This window comes from Bison bison, unplaced genomic scaffold (assembly GCF_000754665.1).
Source record: "Bison bison bison isolate TAMUID 2011002044 unplaced genomic scaffold, Bison_UMD1.0 scf7180017864500, whole genome shotgun sequence".
NCBI lineage: Eukaryota > Metazoa > Chordata > Mammalia > Artiodactyla > Bovidae > Bison > Bison bison.
In genome coordinates, this window is record NW_011495059.1 from 2708456 (window position 1) to 2729773 (window position 21318).

The window sequence follows — 21318 nt, forward strand, 5'->3', positions numbered from 1 at the left end:
CTCATTTTTTATGTTTGTAGCTGGTGGTGGTGGTCAGTCAAGCCCCCTCTTCCCTCTCTCCGTTCCAGATCAGCTGGGAACCGGTCCACCGAGATGGAGGTGGAGTTAGCAGCTCTACGACTGATGGGCCGACTTGAAACACTTGCAATGGCTTGCGGCCAGAATCGGGCTTCCTGTTACGCCCTCGGTCGAGCTCACCCACCAGCACTGCAGGCGCGGCCCTGCAGAGGGAGGCCTCTGGGCAGTGGATGCTTTATTCCTCCTCTCAGTCTCTCCAGTCCCTTAGGTGCCCATCAGAGAAGGTCAGGCAAGTGAGAGGAATTATAAGAAGGGATAAAGTATGTTTCCAGTATCGTGCCCTCCTCGGGAACAGGGAAGCCTGAAGACATGGGGACAGGGAAGTGGGATTCCATCTAAGTTACACCTACTCAGACACTTCTGATTGTTCCCTCTGCCTCCAGCATAGAATCAGGCTCCTTTTTCTGTTCCCCAAACCCTTTGGGGGTCTCACCTCTCCTTGCCGCCTGGTCTCCGACAACAGACCTTTCCAGCTAGATTGACCTCATTAGGCCTTTATGAAATTTTAAAAATTTTATTTCTGACTGCGCTGGATCTTCATCACTCTGCACGTGGGCTTTCTCTGCTTTTGGTGAGTGGGCCACCGTTTGTTGCATTTGGGGCTTCTCACTGCAGCGCACCGGCTCGGTAGTTGTGGTGCGCGGGCCTTGACACTCGGAGGCATGTGGAGTTTTCTCGGGCCAGGGATGGAACCTGTGTCCCCTGCATTGGCGGGTGGATTCTTAACCACGGGACCACCAGGGAAGTCCTCCTCAGGCCTTAAATGAAGTACTTGGTTCCTTCCGCCTCTGGATCACTCTTCAACATTATGCCCTTGGTCCCCCTCTCAGTATCCCAAAGTCCTTCCCGTTCTTCAGCTCCAAGCTCACGTCCCGCCCAGTTCCTGCACAGAACGCCCACACCTGGTGCTAGAGCATCCCATCCCACAGCTCTCGGGGCCTCACTGGCATCACAAACCAAGAGTTTTGGACCTTGAATAAAAGACATCTAGTGCAGCCCTGCCGCGTTGCGACCAGGGAAACAGAGACCTGCAGAGAAGTGACTTGTTTGCAAGGGTGTGTCATAGACTCAGACGTCCTGACTCCCAGTCCTGTACACTAAGCTCTGCTGTAGGCTGTCTCTCAGTCATAACGCGGGGTTTTCATGTATGTATTTGTCTCCTCAGTAGAAGTGAAGTGCCCAAGGTCAGGACCACCATGCTCTGTGTCTTCTGTGTCCCCGAGGTTGTCAGTTCAGTTCAGTTGCTCAGTCCTGTCCTACTCTCTGTGACCCCGTAGACCTCAGCACACTAGGCCTCCTTGTCCATCACCACCTCCCGGAGTTTACTCAAACTCACGTCCGTTGAGTCGGTGATGCCATCTAACCATCTCATCCTCTGTCATCCCCTTCTTCTCCTGCCCTCAGTCTTTCCCAGCATGAGGGTCTTTTCCAATGTTCTTCGCATCAAATGGCCAAGACATTGGAATTTCAGCTTCAGCGTCAATCCTTCCAATGAATATTCAGGACTGATTTCCTTTAGGATGGACTGGTTGGATCTCCTTGCAGTCCAAGGGACTCTCAAGAGTCTTCTCCAACACCACAGTTCAAAAGCATCAATTCTTCGGCACACAGCTTTCTTCACAGTCCAATTCTCACATCCATACATGACCACTGGAAAAATCATAGCTTTGACTAGATGGACCTTTGTTGGCAAGGTAATGTCTCTGCTTTTTAATATGCTGTCTATGTTGGTCATAACTTTTCTTCCAAGGAATAAGCATCTTTTAATTTCATGGCTGCAGTCACCATCTGCAGTGATTTTGGAGCCCCCAAAAATAAAGTCTGTCACTGTTTCCACTGTTTCACCATCTATTTGCCATGTAGTGATGGGACCAGATGCCACGAATTAGTTTTCTGAATGTTGAGTTTTAAGCCAACTTTTTCACTCCTCTTTCACTTTCATCAAGAGGCTCTTTAGTTCCTCTTCGCTTTCTGCCATAAGGGTGGTGTCATCTGCATATCTGAGGATACCTCTCTCGCCAGTCTAGATTCCAGCTTGTGCTTCATCCAGCCCAGCATTTCTCATGATGTACTCTGCATATAAGTTAAATAAGCAGGGGGACAGTACACAGCCTTGACGTACAGCCGAGGTTGTCAGCAGAGAGGTTTGTCAGGTTGTTGGACACGTAGAAGGGGGTATGTGTGTGTTTGTGTAGTTTATATATCATTTTAAAGTATTACATATATATATGATATAATTGTGTTCTTAGAACCAATGGTTAGAGCTCTTCTCCCAAAAACAGGAGCCATACAAGTTACTGTACAGTCACTCCCATTATTAAATAACAGTAGGGAGTTATGATTAAATATTTTAATCCCATAAATTTTATTATTTTAGGAATGAAAACTTCAAGGTAACTTGTCCAAGATGCCAAACTAATGGGCAGCACTGTCAGGATTTGGCACCAGGCTCCCCTGACCACAAAACCCACTTTGTTCTCTGCAGCTTTGCACCTCTTTTCGCCTTGCTAGGGAAGATGGCAATGGATAAAAGTGGGGAGAGCCTAGTGTTAGAGAAACTGGTTTTTATCTGTAGGAGACGGCCCCTCTTCTACAGAATTTCAGTTCGCACACTCGATAGGATCCTCTCAGGGACAAAGATGACCCCAACCTTTTCCTGTTCTATTTCTCTCTGCATTTGAGGCAGCAGCTAATTGAACACAGTTTCTCTCCTTAACAGATGATAGGGTCTAGCGAATTTTCCTTTTCAAGGATGATAATTAATAGTGACTAATATTCACTTATTGCTTAGGGGATAAAAACAACTCAGGTAGCAGGAGCCTTTAAAAAACAAAAACTGCCCTCTCCCTTTACCTGCAAGTTACCCTGGAGTGTGAGCCTAGTTCACTCCTTTATTATATAGAACTTAAGCAGGAAAGCTTCTCCAGGAAGCTGATTTAGGTTCTCTGTCATTTCCCTGACTGTGAAATTTAAATTTCACCAGTACAGTTTGCTTTTCTTAAAATTATAGTACCTTTCCTAAGGAGAATGGGGCCACTGGCATTCTCACAGAAGACACCCAGAGACACAGACACACAGAGATACAAATCCTCTTAGAAACACACACACAAACCTGTGCATACATGGACACCATGGCCCGCATAGCTGCAGCGTGGGACCTAGGGGTAGGCAGGTTTGCGGGGTCAGGTAATGTTGATAAGGGCTTTGGGAAAACGCTTTGAGATTAGAAAAGCACCGGGCCAGCTCGTCAAGCAGGTCAGATTTTTACCAGTTGAGAAAGAAATTTCTCACTGGGCAGCACCACATGATGTAATGGATACTGTCCTCAATGGTTTTTTTGCATCAAACACTTCTGAGTGCCTATGAATTTTGTATTTCTTTCTTAAAAACGGCCTTTAGTAAAAGTCAGATTCATGGCATTAAAGCGCGGCTTGGTGAGCAGGAAAGATGAGCAGTTCCAGTGTGTACGAAGCCATCGGGCCCTACTCAATATCCAGGGAAAATCTGAGGGGTAGGTTTATGGCTCTTTGAGTTACTCTTGCAAACCAGGAGCCAAGCGCTTTGACAGAGAGGGAGGTCGCATTTGTAAGCCAGGGTCTTGAGTGTCGGTGTCCATGTTGCTGGTTAAGGGCAGAGCATATACGTTTTGGAATTTCCACATATGTCAGAGCCGGGGCTGGTTTATATTGTCTCTCAAAAGTCAAGAAATGAGTCCATGTGCTGGCATAAGTGAAGGGTTATGTGATATCTGCTAGGAATGAAAAAGCCAAAATGAAAAGAAATGAATACTCTGATTAGCCCCAATTTCTGTGCTCAGCTTTTTACCCCCATTTGTTTGGATCTGTCAACCCACAGCAGATTTTTATCCCAAATCCAATAAATTTGATAACGTCCTAGGAGAAAGATTTTACATTTTTTGATTTTTTTCTTTGATGCTCGCTTCAAAAAAGGTAAGCCCCAAACCTTCTGATTATGTAACTGTTTGAGCTGTGAGTCAGCTAAGAACTATGAAGCAGGAGAGGTAATAAAATTCAACCAGGTCAGCTCTGCCTCACTGCTCGAAGGTGAATCACCTGTCTTTGTTTAGAGTGCAGATCTTTATGGAGGCTGAACTTAGGTTCATGAGAGTCCATTGACAGGATTCTTTCTGTTGGGAGACTTGTTTTTACATTCTGATCATTTTATTAGGAGAAAGAAGCAAATATAAAGACATAAATGAGTTCTGAGTAGAGACCCTCTGCTTAGAAGCTACTGGGCTTTCTGTTAAGTAGGGAAGAAAACTAAATGATAATGTCAGAGACCCACCTCTGAAGCTTTGGACTAAATCTCTGTTCCTATTTTTGTAAGAGCTCCTGTAGTTCTTATTCTGTAATTCTTAGGATTTTCTTTTTATATATAATTTTTAAAATTAATCAATTGGGCTGCACTAGGTCTTCGTTTCTGCACACGGGCTTTCTCTAGTTGTGACAAGCCGGGCCTGCTCTCCAGCTGCAGTGCACGGGCTTCTCACTGCGGTGGCTTCTCCTATTGCAGAGCGCGGGCTCCAGGGGGTGTGGGCCTACTAGTTGAAGCACGTGGGCTCAGATGTTGTGGGGCGTGGGCTTAATGGCTCCACAGCTCGTGACATCTTAGTTCCTGGACCAGGGATCGAACCCGTTGCCCCTGCAATGACAGGTGGATTCTTAACCACTGCACCACCAGAGAAGTCCCCTCAGAGCTTTCTGAATTAGGGTCTGGGGTATAGGAAACCTTTACTCGGTCCATAAGGAAACAGTAATGCTAGGTGAATACCTGCTCCTTTATTTATCCAGTATGTATGTATTACCTCCTGCGTACCTTGCTTCGTTAATGAGCACTTCTGTTGGGAATGGGACAGTGGAGGAAGGAAGATGCCTCAGAGGTATCTCTGAGCCTTGCCATCGAGGGACTTTCACAAGTTAGAGAAACAGCCTGGCACGTGTTCCCAAAACAGGCAAAAATATAAACAAGTGAAAGAACCTAATATACAGAATAGCTGAAAGGATTTAGAGAATTAAGAGTATTTCAGGGAGTTCCCTGGTGGCATGGTGGTTAGAATTCTGTGCTTTCACTTCCATGGCCTCAGTTCAGTCCCCAGTGAGGGAATTGAGATCCCACGAGCCCAAAAAAAAAGTGTTTCAGTTCTGATCTAGGGAGTCCCTTCAAAGAGTACTGCGTTATTAAAGCAATTGAGTCAGTTATTAAAGGAATTAATAGATGAGAAAAGACTTATAGCAATGTGATGTTTGGGGGGTTTCCAGTTTTAAAATGGTAGATCAAGCATGCTGTTATTTTCCCTTCTTCACCAGATTTTCACTTAATGAAATGACAGGAAGAACAGAAGGGAATAAATTCTTCAAAGATGGGAGGTGTTACAAAGTTCCAGATGTGGGGGCCCCCTGGTCAAGTATTGATGGGTGAATGCTGTGGAGGACGTCCCCGCTCAGAGCACATGCAGGAGCCGTGTCTGCAGCAGAGGCGGAAGTACTTCCCCCTGGTGGTGGCCCCCGCAGCCCTGGAGAGGGGCCGGGGCTGGAGGTGGCAGGTCGGGGACCATCTGCAGAGTGGCCGCGTGATCTGGCAGCTCCAGGCTGAAGTCAGACAGTAATTCTAAAGATGCGGAGCAGCTTGTTCTGGAAGAGGGCCTAGGCTCCAGTTGGGCAGGCTGACATCCACCAGAAGGGGGCACAGGCTTCTTTGCCTTTCCCTGCCCAAACCCCTTAAAGGGGAGAGCGGGGCAGCCCCTTGTGTATGCAGAGTCCCAGGTCAGGCCTCCCATTCAGGGGTGAGGCTTGCTGGAGCAAGTGACTTAACTCGGCAGCAGGGAGCCTCACCAGCCCCTGTGTTATCAGCCTCCTTCACGCTAAATATTAATCGGCCGCCAGAGATCCGCAGACCATGAGGAGAAGCAGTAGAGCAGCAGGAAGAAGAGGACTGACTGACCAGGACAGCTGTCCTCAGAAAAAGCAGTTCAAGGCAAAGAAGCCATAAAGATTTCAAATTAGTGTCCTCATATCCAAGATGATCAATACCATGTCTGCAAAACAAGAAATGTGTAATCAGGAAAAAGACATAGTCAGAAAACAAAAAGAATGAATGAAAATTTAAAACATGGTTGCTCACACTCATTCATCAAAAATTTTGAGCAGAGAAAGGAATAGGGGAGATATATAAGATCTAAGCTGATCGACTTTAGGATGTGGGTAGCAGTTGCTTAATGTTGATGAATAAAGAACTAGAGGCAAGAATGTATTTGGAGTGAGAGAGGTATCTGTCAAGAGCAGATCTTTCTGGCAAGTGGGATTTGGTGCAAGTGGGATTTGGCTTGTATGTTTCATTTGAAGCCCTTCTATGTTAAAAAAAAAAAAGTATTTTCATTTGCTGTGATCACTTTTAATAAGTTTGTTAACTCTGCCTTGTCATCTTATAAGTATGTAATTTTAAAAAAAAAATTATTTATTTGGCAGCATCAGGTCTTAGTTGTGGCATGCGGGGCTCCTCAGGGTGGCGCCCATTTTCTCTCTACTTGTGGTCTTCACGCTCCAGAGCACTTGGCCTCTGTTAGTTTGAGGCACGCAGGCTTAGCCGCTCCACGGCATGTGGGATCCTAGTTCCTGGACCAGGGATTGAACTCACGTCCCCTGCATTGACAGGCAGATTCTTAACCACTGAACCACCAGGGAAGTCCCTGTAATGTTTTTGTTTCTTTCTTTTTTTTTTTTTTAAGCTAGAATGTCACAAACTTGCATAATCTGTGTTTTGATGATGCTAATGATGTGATTAGAGGTTCCGAGAACAGGGAGACACGATTCACATCATGTCTGCAGATAACTCCATCTACACCAAAACCAGTAGTTTCCGGGGGGTGTTTTTCTTTGAACCAATATCTTGAAAAAATCCGTGCTAAAGTCAGCCCCGCGTGTATAGATGGGATGAATATGGGTAGCAAGTAAAAGCTGGATTAAGGGTGCAAATGAGCTCCCTGGAGTAACGCCCAGGGTTTCAGTACTGTCCTTCCTGGAACAGGCTCCGAGCCTGTGGTGAGGCCTGGATAGAAGCTATTCTGGAGAGTCGTTCCCCGAGTGGAGCAGTGGCTCCCAGGCTGGGCTCCCAGGGGCATGCACATTTGTGGAAGCAATGATTGACCTCATGTGCTGTTTTCAGTTGTCCTGAATTTGGGGATTATGGCAACTCACTGTGGAAGTAACTGATTGTTTCCTGCTAAAACTTTCATGAGCATTTTGCCAAGTTTAATGTTAAAATGAGGAGATGAGTCATTTGAAATAATGCAGTTTGTCCGGTAGATAAAAATTTTTCAATACCTGGAATCCATGGGGAAAAGTTAATAATAAGACTCATAGCCATGAATCTCAGTGTTCTGACGCGCACCCAGACTTTTCTTCTAGTACTCAGATCCAGCACTCAATTTCTAACTCTCAATTCAAGCAAACAAAGCTAGAGGTAGGGAACTGGAGATGGAGCTGGGAGAATTTGAGGAAGTCTGTCTTGTGATTAATACTATAATTTTCTACGTGGAAGGCAAAAAGGGTACTTATTTTTCTTCTCTTTTTTTTAACTGTTCATTTTGTATTGCAGGATAGCTGATTAACAATGTTGTGATAGTTTCAGATGAATATCAGATAGATGTATGCATTCTCCCCAGACTCACGTCCCATCCAGGCTGCCACATAACACTGAGCAAAGTGACACTTTGGTTATCCATTTTAAATATAGCAGTGTGCACATGTCCTTTCCAGACTCCCTAAATGATCCATTCCCCTCAAAAAAGCGTACTTATTTTTCTAATGCAAACTGTGGAGAGTCAAGGTGTATAAAATCTTGGCTGATGAGACTGTGTAGTAGACAGGATGTGAGAGCGTTTTGGGGCTGAGGGCTGCTAATGAACTGCTGTTGGTCATACCTGATCTTTGTCCTGCATGGATGGTACAGTATATATGTTGGAAGTTTCTTGCATGTCATAAATACATGATAGATGCTTTCTTTAAAGTGGACGTATGGATATATGTTGTAAACTCAAGTTGAGTTTTACTACTAACAATAGGTACTTTGAGCCTCTAAAATCTTGTTTGCCATTTTTTTTCCTGTCCTGTAATGTAATTTGTTCTAACTCTGAAAGCTGGAAAAGCAAGGATTATAAAAATTAGATGGCTTTGATGTGGCCTCAAGTGTTGTTAAACGATGAGAATAGTAGGCCTTTGTATTATGAGAACCGCACTGGTTGCAAGGGACATAAACCCAATGTGAACGAACGTAAGAAAAAGGGGAACAAGTGGTTCCCTGGTTTAGGGAGTCAGAACCCAGGGCTCTAGTCAGGAACTCCACAGAAGTCTTTGTCCCCCAGCCTTCCTGAGCCTCTTTGGGTGTTGGCTCCATCTTTGACGACTGCCTTCCTTCTCCAGATTGAACTGTGCCTGCCCATATCTCTGGGCTCATAGCTTAACAGACCTAGGACCTAGGAGGAAAGAGATTATTCATTTTCCTGCCCACTCCTGCCAGAAATTAGTCCTTTTTTTTAAAGGAAGGAGCCTTTATGCAGAGTATAAAGAGAAACACTGGGCTGGAGGAAGCACAAGCTGGAATCAAGATTGCTGGGAGAAATATCAATAACCTCAGATATGCAGATGACACCATCCTTATAGCAGAAAGTGAAGAAGAGCTAAAGAGCCTCTTGATGAAAGTGAAAGTGATGAAAGTGAAAGAAGAGAGTGAAAAAGTTGGCTCAGCATTCAGAAAACTAAGATCATGACATCTGGTCCCATCACTTCATGGGAAGTAGATGGGGAAACAGTGGCAGACTTTATTTTTGGGGGCTCCAAAATCACTGCAGATGGTGATTGCAGCCATGAAAATAAAAGATGCTTATTCTTTGGAAGGAAAGTTATGACCAACCTAGTCAGCATATTAAAAAGCAGACACATTACTTTGCCAACAAAGATCTGTCTAGTCAAGGCTATGGTTTTTCCAGTGGTCATGTATGGATGTGAGAGTTGGACTATAAAAAAAGCTGAGCGCCAAAGAATTGATGCTTTTGAACTGTGGTGTTGGAGAAGACTCTTGAGAGACCCTTGGACTGCAAGGAGATCCAACCAGTCCATCCTAAAGGAGAGCAGTCCTGGGTGTTCATTGGAAGGACTAATGTTGAAGCTGGAACTCCAATACTTTGGCCACCCGATACGAAGAGCTGACTCATTGGAAAAGACCCTGATGCTGAGAAAAATTGAGGGCAGGAGAAGGAGATGACAGAGGATGAGATGGTTGGATGGCATCACTGCCTCAATGGACATGAGTTTGAGTAAACTCCAGGAGTTGGTGATGGACAGGGAGGCCTAGCGTGCTGCTGTTCATGGGGTCGCAAAGAGTCTGGCACAACTGAGCGACTGAACTGAACTGAGTCCCACATTGGCCTTGCTAGGTCGCGTGTCCATATCTGGAGCAATTCCTGCAGTAAAAGGACTAGGACACCATAGCCCAGCCTGACTCTCTGCTTACTCTGGGGGTTTGGGGGTCAGTACTGGTTATCAGCAAAAAGGTGCTGGGCAGTAAATGTCCACTTCAGCAATGGTACAGGTATATATGCCTTTTACGTTTGTGTGTGTGTGTAATTTATATGGTTTTTCTTCAGCCATTGTGAGAATGAGTTGCAGATATCATGCCTTTTTATCCCTAAATGCTTCAGTGTATCTTTTTAAGAGTAATGCCATTTTCATAACCATTTGTTTAGTTATTGCTTTTGTTTCCGTACAGTCTGTGGAAAGACACGCTTAAAATCATGCAAATATCCTGTGTCTCTTCAGGTTCTCCCCCAGATTTGGCATTCCTTGATGGTTCTGGACTATACTTATCTTGATTGCAGTGGTTACAAAATGATTTTCCAACTGCACCACTCTGTCTCCATTTACTGTTTGGATTGTATAATAAGCAGGAGCTTTCCTTTCCCCCTCATTTATTCATTATTTGTCTGTCTGTCTATCATTGGTACGGATTCTTACCATTTTCAATGGCTTATAATTCATTACTGACCTTAATTACTTTCGTGCTCACATGGCCCCAGTTTTGACCAAGGAGAGTTCTTCCAGCTGACTCCTGTGCCCTTTTGACGTGCTGCCTTCGCTTTTTTGGGCATTCCCTTTACTTTACGACACAGAATGTTTCAGGCTGATATTACAACTTCCTTCTCTTGGAACCAGCCATTTTTTGTGCAGAACTTTGGAATTCGAAACCAAAATCTGAGAGTTGTGTGTGCAGATTGAGCTTGGAGCGTCTTTGCTTGTTGGCTTTCTCAGTTGTCAAAGGTAGGGGGAAATACACAAGACAAACACGTGTACATACCTGTGCATGCACGTGGATACACATCTACATGCACACACAGTATACTCGTAATGCACATGCACACGTTGGTATGCATGTGTTCATACATATACTTACCTTAGAAAGCATGTGTCACACGGAGGCCTCCAGTTTAGAGGCCTCCCACAATCTCTTCCTTGCCTTACATTTCGTGTTTATGTCTTCCTGGTGAGAACCACAGCTCCTCACATCAACACATTTACTAATTTGTTTAATCCTGTTACCACAGCTAAAATGGCTTCAGAACTGCTTTCCTTATACGCCTACCAAAGAGAGTTCACCTTTTGTTTGCTGTTTTCCTCACTTCTCCCCAAAACTGAAAGTATATAGTCGGATACTGTGTTTATAAATTAATGAGATTTTTTTTTCCGTCTGTTGAGTCTGGTTGTGTTTTTCATTTGAAAAACACCTAGATTTATTTATTTCAACTTGTTTTCATCTTTCATTAAAAAAAATTTTTTGTGTATGTAACATGCTTCCAAAACGCAAATCTGTATAAAAAGATACTTACCCCTTGCTTTATTTGGTTTATCCTCTTTGTGTCTCTTTTTGTAAAATAAGTAGATATATGCAAGGTTTCTTATTTTCTCTTTATTCTTTCATAAAAAGTAGCATGTTAGTATATTCTTGCACTTTGCTTTTTTCTGTTAACAATATATCTTAGAAATCATTCCACGGTGGTTTATAGAATTCTTTCTTAATTGTTTTTACAGCTGCATAGTTCTCCCTTGTATGTATCCTCGTTTATTCATCACTTATGTTTGGACATTTAGGTTGTTTTTTGTTATTTTTAAATTATCAAACAATGTTGAATAACCACATGCATATGTGTTTCATACTGATGGAGGTGTATCTTTAGAATGTATTCCTATAAATGGAATTGTTAGATCAAAGGGTACATACATAGGTAATTTTGTTACATATTATTTGACTACTATGTTTGAAGAACCTAGAACCCAAAGGAGAAAACAGTACATTCATGGTCCAAATCCATCTGTAACAAAGTGGGGGTTAAAATGTCTTCATTTGATAAAACTCTCAAGTGTAAGTTTTTTAAAACTCATTTCGAAGATGGGGAAAACACATTTTACCTAGTCTTCCTAGAGGATGAATTCAGGTGGTATTTTCTTGATATCCTATTTGAAAGTCCCATTTATAAGCTCACAAGGAATCTTTTCTTCCTGATACTTGTCTTTATCAAAAGAGCTCCAGCAAAAAGTTTTGAAAATCAAAATTGATTCTTCTGTCAAAGGTAATATTCAGAATATCACTATGAAGATTTCTCGATAGAGTATCTTCTTGCTGCTGCTGCTAAGTTGCTTCAGTAGTGTCCAACTCTGTGCGACCCCAGAGACGGCAGCCCACCAGGCTTCCCCATCCCTGGGATTCTCCAGGCAAGAACACTGGAGTGGGTTGCCATTTCCTTCTCCAATGCATGAAAGTGAAAAGTGAAAGTGAAGTCACTCAGTCGTGCCCGACTCTTAGCGACCCCATGGACTGCAGCCTACCAGGCTCCTCTGTCCATGGGATTTTCCAGGCAAGAGTACTGAGTAGGGTGCCATTGCCTTCTTCGATAGGTAAGCAAGTATCACTAGACTTGTTCCTGTTTTACTCATGTATATTTAAGAAGTTGTTCCCTCCACCCCACCCCACACCCAACTTCTGGCTAGGAAACCCATGGTGCCCCAGGCTTGACTTCGGAGGGGCCTCACTACAGCTCCTCCTCGTCATCATTTAATGTGTTTCTGAAAACATGGAAGGCAAATATATACACGTCTTATAGTAAGGTTGAGTATTTTGAGGAGGTTCTATTCCTTAATTCTGTCTTAAGCTTAATTTAGTTTTGAGCAGGATATTTTCACAATGAAGCACATGTTTCTAGCCCATCCATATAATGAATATTTAAAATGGAGATTAAACATATATAGATAAAGTTTTCCAAAATGAAATTATATTTCGTAGAAAGATAAAATTGATTTCAAATGTTGGAAGGATTTAAGATTTTACAGAAGATTAAATGGGATTCCAAGCATGTGATTATTATGGTGACTATATTTATATTACTATTTCTAAATGTGTGTCCAAAAAATGAAGCACATACCTTCTTCTGTTGAGACAATCAACTATGGAGTTAGGAATTTTTCTTTTTCTTTTTTTGGTATATCTGAGTTATTGGAGTGTTTTGTAACCAATTCTTTTGGTGATTATTTTGAAATTCCAAGAAGATTAAGAGAAATTTGAAGTTTTTGCATTTGTTGAAAGGGAGACTGGGGATTTAAAAAGAAAAAAGGAGTCAGGAAACATGATATCGTGTAAACAGTGAGGGGATTGTGAGTCAGCTGAGCTGAGCACCGGCCTCTGCTTGGCTGCTGGCTTTGGGGCCTTTGTGCTTCTTAAACCTGTTTGTACATCTGGAACATGAGTGTCACCTGCCCTGGCTCCCTTGCAGAATCGCTGTTGCTACAGTTAAACGAGACAGGAAACACTTAAGTGCTTTGTAGAATATAAATTGTAATTTTCTATGTAATTTTCTTAGTGAGAGCCACGTTACATGAGATAAATATTCCAGTGAAAATTGGACGGACATCTTTTTAAAAACTCTTTTCACTGGAGTCTTCTGTCCTGAAACTGGTAGGAAGTGGTCTTTCTCCCCTGATCCCCACCCCCAGCCCCCGAGTTTCATTTCCTAAGTTTGGGTCAAAACAAGTTCATAAAGAACTTTGCCGATAGGTAGGCAAGCCAGTCTTCAGCCTACGGAATCTAGGGTAAGACTGGGTTTTTGCCCACCTGATGAGTGACCCACGTGCGAAAGGGTGAAGGGTGTTGGGAGAAGCAGACTGACCCCACGGGTGCCTCCCACTGGGTCTTCCGTCTCTGTCCCTGTCTTCCCCCACACCTTGCAGTGACTCACCGGATGGGAAGTACCAGTAACTGTGGCTCTTTCCTCATCTCCACCTTCTGCCAAGACTTACTGGTTCTGCTTCTGTCGGATCTTTCACATCATTTATACCCTTGCGTTTTCTCTGATCACATGTCGCTTGAGTCTTCTTTCTCCCTTGCCCAGTCTTGCCATTGTGCCCTTTTCATGCAGCATGAGTCTAAGCTCTCCAGCCTCACGTACCCCTGGGATCTTTCCAGCTGCATCAGCTTAGTGCTTCTTTTCACCTGTCCCGTCATCCAGCCGCACAGACTGTCTTTTAGCACTTTTCCATTCCCCAAGAACGTCATGGTGACTATGCGCGTGCCTGGTTTAAATACTTTCTCTTCCATTTACTAGCGTGTTACCCTGGAAATCTTAACCTCACTGTTTTTCTTGATAAAATTAGGATACTAATGCTATCTGCCTTAAATGGTTGCTTTGAGGAATAAAGGAGATAATCCATGTAAAAGTTTAGAGAACTGTGTCTGCATGTAGTAGGTGTTACATACAAATTAGCTGCAATTATTATTATTATTGTCTTCTGTCAAAATTCTGTGTGTATCTTTGCTCAAGTGTGTTTTTCCCAAATCTCCCCAGTTGTATGCATCCATTAGTGCATCCATCTATCCAATGAATATTTTATCGAATCCTTGGTATGCTTTAGGCATAACACTACTACTCGCTGTGAAGAATACAGAACTTAAGCGCATACTGCCCTCTGGGAACTTAGTGTCTGATGGGAGAGCACAGATAAGTGTAAACTGTTCATCCATTCAGCACATGTTGATCAAGTCGCAGCAGAGGATCCGAGGTCCTGTTTAGTTCTGAGCCTGGTGTCACTCTGGTGAAAGATCAAAGTTTGAATGCCTTAAGCAAAGCACAGTTGAGGTGCTTGAAGGAAAGTAAAAGTTGCTCAGTCGTGTCCGACTCCTTGGGACCCCATGGACTATACAGTCCATGGACTTCTCCTGACCGGAATACTAGAGCAGGTAGCCTTTCCCTTCTCTAGAGGATCTTCCCAGCCCAGGGATTGAACCCAGATCTCCTGCATTGCAGGTGGCTTCTTTACCAGCTGAGCCACAAAGGAAGCCGTTGGGAGTGTAGAAAAGGGATTTTATCAGCCAGGAGGGGCCAAAAAGGCTTATTGGAGATGCTGCCGTCTTAGCAGGGCCTTGCACAGTGAATTTTGCCCATCTCCACCTCTCTCAAGGAGCATCCATCTCCTGCCGTGGGCGATGGCTCTGGGTGGTCAGAATTTTATCCATGTGACCTCCTCAAGGGCTGTGGCAGTGTTGTCTTCAGTTTTGAACGTTTATTTGAAAGTGGGGTTTTTTGGGGGGTGGGGAGATGTTTGTATCATTTTACTTCGTATCACATTAATCCTATCTATAGTAGTCATGATAGGGGTGTAAAAAAAAAGTGAATTTTACATCAACCCATGTAGATGTTTCTTCCCTTTTTCCTGCAAATTTCTGACAGGAAACTCTTGCTGCTTTCCCATTAAAGCCTCTCCTGGCCCCAGAATTACAGGATGTACCCTCGTAACTTGAATCATATGAGAAATCTTAGCTTAAGAACTGCCCAACAGTTTTAATTCTGAATTTCTCCTTGTAGCAAGGAGCAAGGACCAACCCCAGTGGAGAAAAAGAAGAAAGGAAAAAGGAAAAGTGAAACCGCAGTGGAGAGTTTAGAGCTGGACCAGGGCCTGCCGAACCCATCCCTGCGGAGCCCCGAGGAGTCCACTGAGTCTGCAGACAGCCAGGTACCACTGTGCCGGGAGCCCGAGCGGGCACTGCGGCTGCGGGGTGGGGTCTCGCTGACGCTCATCCCGGTACTCCTCTCTCCCTGTCTCCAGCCCGCTTCCCTCGCACCCAGACCTAGGCTGGGCTTTCCCTATGTTAGTGGGTGACCACAAGGCTCTTTATCTAGCATCCTGGTCCTTAGACTAACAATCTCCCAGCGGTTTAGCAGTGTTGGCTTCCTTCCAGGAGAGTCGCATGGTATCAGGCTGCAGTGAGAGGGAACGTGGAGAGGGGAAGTGTGATCCAAAGTAGATGAGGCTCCGAGGGCCTCTCTCGCCTTGTAGGTGATGCGTTGATGGCTCGGGGTGCTAATAAGCCAGTCTGCATGAGGACACGTTCATAATCCCAGATGCTGGGAAAGTCAGGGATGGATTTCTTTTGCCAAGATGGGAAGGAAAATTTGGGGAAATGAGTGGCCCACCCAAATGAGATTTCTGAAGGTGCACCAAAATGGGCGTGAGCCATTGGTAGGAGTTCTCTCCCTTGAGTTGAGGCAGCGTCTCTTGGACTTGAATTCTGATATTTCAAAGTGCTGTTTCCTCTGACAACCGCAGCAATTTATCTGGGCTCTGCTCCCACAAGGGGCCATTTAGGATAAGATCAACTTACTATACCTTAAGTCCTGTGATCTTCACTGTAGGAAAGTGTCGGCTCCTAACATCACAGTGATGAATAAGTTGTGACGTCTGGGGAGTCAGATCCGAGACCCCCTTTCACTGCCTATATACTTGGGTTAGTGACTCCCAAGTATCCTGACTGGCAGAGGAGCAAGTACGTCCGGTCCATGAGGGTCAGCAGGTAGTTCGATGTTTCTGGGATGGTAATCTGCACGTGGGATTGAGGGAGAGCTTTTTATGTGAAATCTCTCCTGTAAAATGAAATGTCATTGAGGTGACCAGTAAAGAAACAACACAGAGAGAGGCCCAGGAGGCATCTTTTAGACAATAAGGGCCGGGGGGTAAGGTGGGGGTGAGGTGTGGCTTTTCGTTTTGTTTTGTAGGGTTTAAGTGTTGAAGACTCAGCTGGCTGAGTGGATAGTTCCCGGAAGTGTTTCTGCTGCTTGGATGTGATGGGTAGAGATGAACCGCGTGTTTTTCTGCTTGAGGAAAGCCACTGGGTTGCTTTGCTGTAGGATGTTATCTCTCTTAAAGGTCATAAGCTATTTAATTATAGTAAGTCCTTACATGGTGAGTCACGAATCTCGTTTTGTCACACTCAGGACGTCAGCTTGAATTTCAAAGGGTGGTGTTAGGAGATTCTCAAAGTAAGTCCGAATAAAATTGGTATTATTTAGTTGTTTGGAAGTACATGAACAATCTGGTGAACTTGGAAAATTGAAAATAAACAAAAAAAAACCTGTTAAATCATTGTCATAAACCTGGAGCTTCAGGCTATGCTTGGAGATGATGAAGTTACTTCCCATCCCTGTTTCACTGGAATGGAAACCCATTCCAGAAAGGAGGGGGAAAACACAGGTAGAGACAATAAAACACATCTCCCTGGATCCTGAGACTACACCTCCTGCTCTGTGGATCCAGGAAGGTGGCCCCCTCTCCTTACCTGGGCCCTGTTTTGAGTGAGTTTAGCTCTGAAAAGAGTTGTGCTCAGGGCAGATCCTTCTGGGAAAGTCGGAGAGTGTGAGCGAGTGTAGTAAGGCGAGGGTGTCCTTGTGCGTGCTTTTCCCTCCGACTCACTGAGCGTCTCTGGCGGGTGTGTTTGTCCTGCAGAAACGACGCTCAGGACGGCAAGTGAAGCGCAGAAAATACAACGAAGACCTGGACTTCAAGGTGGTGGACGATGACGGGGAGACCATTGCCGTGCTTGGGGCCGGCCGGACGTCCGCCCTCTCAGCTTCGACCCTGGCCTGGCAGGCGGAGGTACGGCCTTTAGGCTGGACTGCTGGCCTCCACCGGACAGTCACTTCGACTTTCTGATGGAGTTGTACTGTGGCTCTTTTTCAAAGCATAAGCTCGATCACCTTAACTGCAGGTTCTGTCCTTCAGGTAGCTTCCTGCTGAACTGAAAGTTCAGGCTCTTTGTCTGGGCCTCGCAGGTCCCTCTGTCATCATACTCTCCTGAATTCACCTAAGTTCATTTTCCAGATATACGACTTTGTGCCATCTCTCTCATTATTCTCCAGCCAAAAGACTTGACTCTTTTAAAGCCATGTATCAGCCATTCTTTCCCACCTACTGCCCTTGGCCTGTGTGGTCCCTTTTGGTTGGAATGCTCTTTGCCACATGCTTCACTTGAATCTTATTTAAAGTAGACTCTTGCCCCTTGTCCTAATGATTCTTTTTTTTTTCCCAATTAATTATTATTTATCTGACTGCACTGGGTCTTTAGTTGTGGCACACAGGATCTTTAGTTGAAGCCTGTGGGAGCTAGTTCTCTGACCAGGAATCAGACCCTGGGCCTTCTGTGTTGGAAGGACAGGGTCTTAACTACTGGACCACCAGGGAAATCCTCTGATGATTCTTTATTTCACTCCTGTTTGTTTATTTCATAGCACTTATTACAATTTATAGTTGTGTTCTGATTTCATTTTATTTGTCTCTCCCATTAGAATGTAGAAGTCTGATATGGAGTAAATAGCTACTCAATGAACGGAATCGCGTAAAGCAGTCATTACAGTTGGGACTGGGGTTACAAATGTGTGTGGAGAGCCCACAGCAGGGCCAGGTCCTAGGACACAAGGATGAGTATCACGGCTTGGTCCCTGCCTCCAGGGAGTTTAATCTGGGAGAAGGAGCGTATGGCTACACTGGTATTGTGAGTTAAGTGCGGTCTTGGAAGTGTGTGCTTGATATGGTGACTGGAGGAGGAATGGACAGGAAAGGGAGGTCTGGGTTTTAGGGGAGGCGTTTCCGACCTGAACCACAGCCCCATAGCCTGCTGAGTACCAGAGGTTGTGATATGACAGTTTAATGAGCTAGGTCAGACGTTGGGGTGTGATTTGAGGAGTGATGGGAGATGATCCTGGGGTAGTAGGGAGAGCCACATTATGCAAGGCCTTGGCTCTCAGCTAAAGTATTTGGCCTTCCTCCTGCAGGTTGTACAAGGGGCCTAGGGCAGTCAGAGACGCACGATGCCCATCTATGCAGTTTAGGAATTTCCACTGGCAACAGTGTCAGGGAAGACGAGGACAGCATTTAGTCGTGGTACCCCCAGATGCTACCAGGGAAGAGGGGGTGGGAATACATGTTGAAAAGGAGGAGGTCTGAGCCAAGGAGTTTGCAGAGCAGAAAGCAGAAGCAAAAGAAGCAGCAGGCTGTGCATGTGGGATGCGCCTGATGGCCGGCAGCACATTCTGGGACACAGGCTGTCTGTTGTTATGGAGTCCCTGTTGCTGACTTGGCAGGATTCACGTTCTGCCTGTGCAGCAACAGCACAAATGCCTGTCCTTCCTCCTGGACTCCAGTGTGGCTCCTGGAGCTGAGGATGCTTTTATCCGTGCCATCCACCTTGACTCCCACATCAAGCTTTTTCATGTAATTTCTCACAGCCTTTTGCTCTGTGTCTGCATAGAAAGTAGCTAGGAGCAGGGGCCCTTGTGCCTATGTTAACAATCAGGAAATAAGCACAGAACAATCCAGGTCATAGCATTACATCGCAGCAGTGGATCAGTGATGAGCGTGTAAGAACTGATTTCGTGTCTCTCTCTGGGTCAGGGTTATCCAGCTAATGAATAGAACACCTAATAGGAATAATAATTTGAAGTAGTACAAGCAAGTAGTTAAAAGTAGTCCTTGCAAAACTTCTTTGACGTGATAGGATTACATTGCTTTACAGTGGGTCTCCTGGGACTGCCCTGTGGCCCAGTAGCTAAGACTTGACGCTCCCAGTGCAGGGGTGCAGGTTCCATCCCTGGTCACGGAACTAAATCCCACGTGTCACAGGTAGAAAGCCCACGTTTTACAATGAAAATCGAAGATCTTGTGTGCTGCAACTAAGACCCAGTGTGGTCAAATGAATATTTACAGTGGGTTTCCCTTCCTTGGCGATTTTATGGTTGCTTTGGTAGTTAAAGCACTCTAAGGGGTTTTATTTACTCCTAGTAGCCATTCAGCCCAGGTCACTAACTGTATTTCGGTTGTTGTTCTGACTTCTACCTGGTACCTAAAGGGCAGTAGTTTTTATCTTCACAAGGCTCTTTTTATCCTCATGAAGGGTACATTCAAGAAAGAGTTTATATGTGGTGAAACATAAGCTAGAATCTGAATCTGCATTAATTACACTTCAAAGATTGTGACTAAATTTAAAAGAAAGCGGCCCCAAATGTGGTTTTGGTGTTGATGTTCAGAAAAGGTAGCCATGTGGCTCTGGCCTCCACACCACAGGACAGACCTGACCACCTGCCGGGGACTGAGCAACTGACCTGAGTCGGTGCTCCATGGAGCCCTCTATTCGTGTCTGTTTTACATAGTGGGGTCTCTGGGGAGATCTGAACAAAGATTTCCCAGACTAACACGAAACCCAAAAGTCAGGGATCTCATCTAGGATTCCAGGCAATCCTCAGAGTGTCCAGGGGCCCAGAAACCAGTAGAAGAAGATTAGACTTTTCTTCCATCCTTCTCCCAAGGCCCTTTGGAAGGGTGTCCGCCTGCTTGCAGACGGGCAGAGAAGGGGCAGAGAAGGGTGTGCAGTCAGCACCAAAAAGGCCCCACTGCTCCCTCCCTGCTTTCTTTGTGGTGTCTTATCGGCATGCTTAGCCCACTAGTGTGGCTCCTGTCCCAACCCCAAATCGCAACCTCAGCAGTGCTTGCCTAGTGGTGAGTTGCTGCAAACGTCTTTACGCATGATTCATTCTAGCTCGGGCCTGGCAGATCAGCATAGACGCCTGCTTTGGAGTCTAGAGGACAGTCCCCTGGCTGGGCAATGGGAAATATGTTCCCATCCTCACTGTGACTCCCTGCTTTCTTATTCTTTGTCAAATCGATGGCAGTGCTTGGTACAGAGACTTGCCCGGTTATGGCCCATTTACAGCATATAGATTCTTACAAGGCGGTCTCAGTTTTTGCCTCCTGCAATTGGTGTGGTTTGTGTGATTTTTGCCACTGAGAAAGAAGGACTTGAATTTGAACGAGGCATCATCTCCCAGTGCTCTCTTGTGCCCGCTCTTGCGTCTTTGCAGACAGTACCCTCTGCTTTTTCTGGTCTTTGCCTGCTCCTGGCAGGTGAGCGCAGTGGTTCCCTCGCCCAGGAAACTCCCTGCTTCCCCTCAAGCTGGAGGTAAGTGCCCCTCCTCTGTCTCCCATGGCACTCCAGTACGGTTAACTCTGTCACTGTCCTTTAAACACCTGCCAGTTTTTGTTTGCCTTTGTCGAAGCCATGAACCATGTTAGGGTAGGGCTTGTAATCTTTTTCTTTTTTTTTTTTTAACTTATCTCTCCAGCATGAAAAGGCTTCAATAAAGTAAACTGTACATTAAGCCCCAGGAACTATTTAGAGAAAACTATGGCACGTCCCTCCTCTATTTTGTGGTGTATTCATTATGCCTAATGTCCCCAGAACCCACCCACCACTTGTTCACAGCCCGTAACTGCACTGATGGGTCAGCGCCCCTACCATATTGCTCTGAATATCACTCCTGATTGTTCCCACCATCACACTGTAAACTTTTGCAAAAACAAGTGTCACTTTTTAGTTGATCATAATTTTCACTTAACATAGGTAGTACTTGACATTGGGTAGTAAGTAACATAAAGACATGCATTCAGTTGTACTTATCATCTGGAAAATTTTGAAAGAGATGGGAATACCAGACCACCTGATGTGCCTCTTGAGAAACCTATATGCAGGTCAGGAAGCAACAGTTAGAACTGGACACGGAACAACAGACTGGTTCCAAATAGGAAAAGGAATACATCAAGGCTGTATATTGTCACCCTGCTTATTAAACTTCTATGCAGAGTACATCATGAGAAACGCTGGGCTGGAAGAAGCACAAGCTGGAATCAAGATTGCCGGGAGAAATATCAATAACCTCAGATATGCAGATGACACCACCCTTATGGCAGAAAGTGAAGAGGAACTAAAAAGCCTCTTGATGAAAGTGAAAGAGGAGAGTGAAAAAGTTGGCTTAAAGCTCAACATTCAGAAAATGAAGATCATGGCATCTGGTCCCATCAC

The 21318-nt window shown here is 44.9% G+C and overlaps 1 protein-coding gene across 2 annotated transcripts in view; it reads left to right on the forward strand.

Annotated features, from left to right (window-relative positions):
- Positions 1 to 21318, forward strand: part of CHD6 (chromodomain helicase DNA binding protein 6) — a 151832-nt gene that overhangs the window by 24402 nt on the left and 106112 nt on the right. For both annotated transcript variants that reach the window (XM_010829137.1, XM_010829138.1), the window contains exons 4-5: positions 14999 to 15146; positions 16914 to 17063. In XM_010829137.1, the coding sequence (XP_010827439.1) occupies positions 14999 to 15146; positions 16914 to 17063 (298 nt within the window). The remainder of the gene's footprint in view (positions 1 to 14998; positions 15147 to 16913; positions 17064 to 21318) is intronic.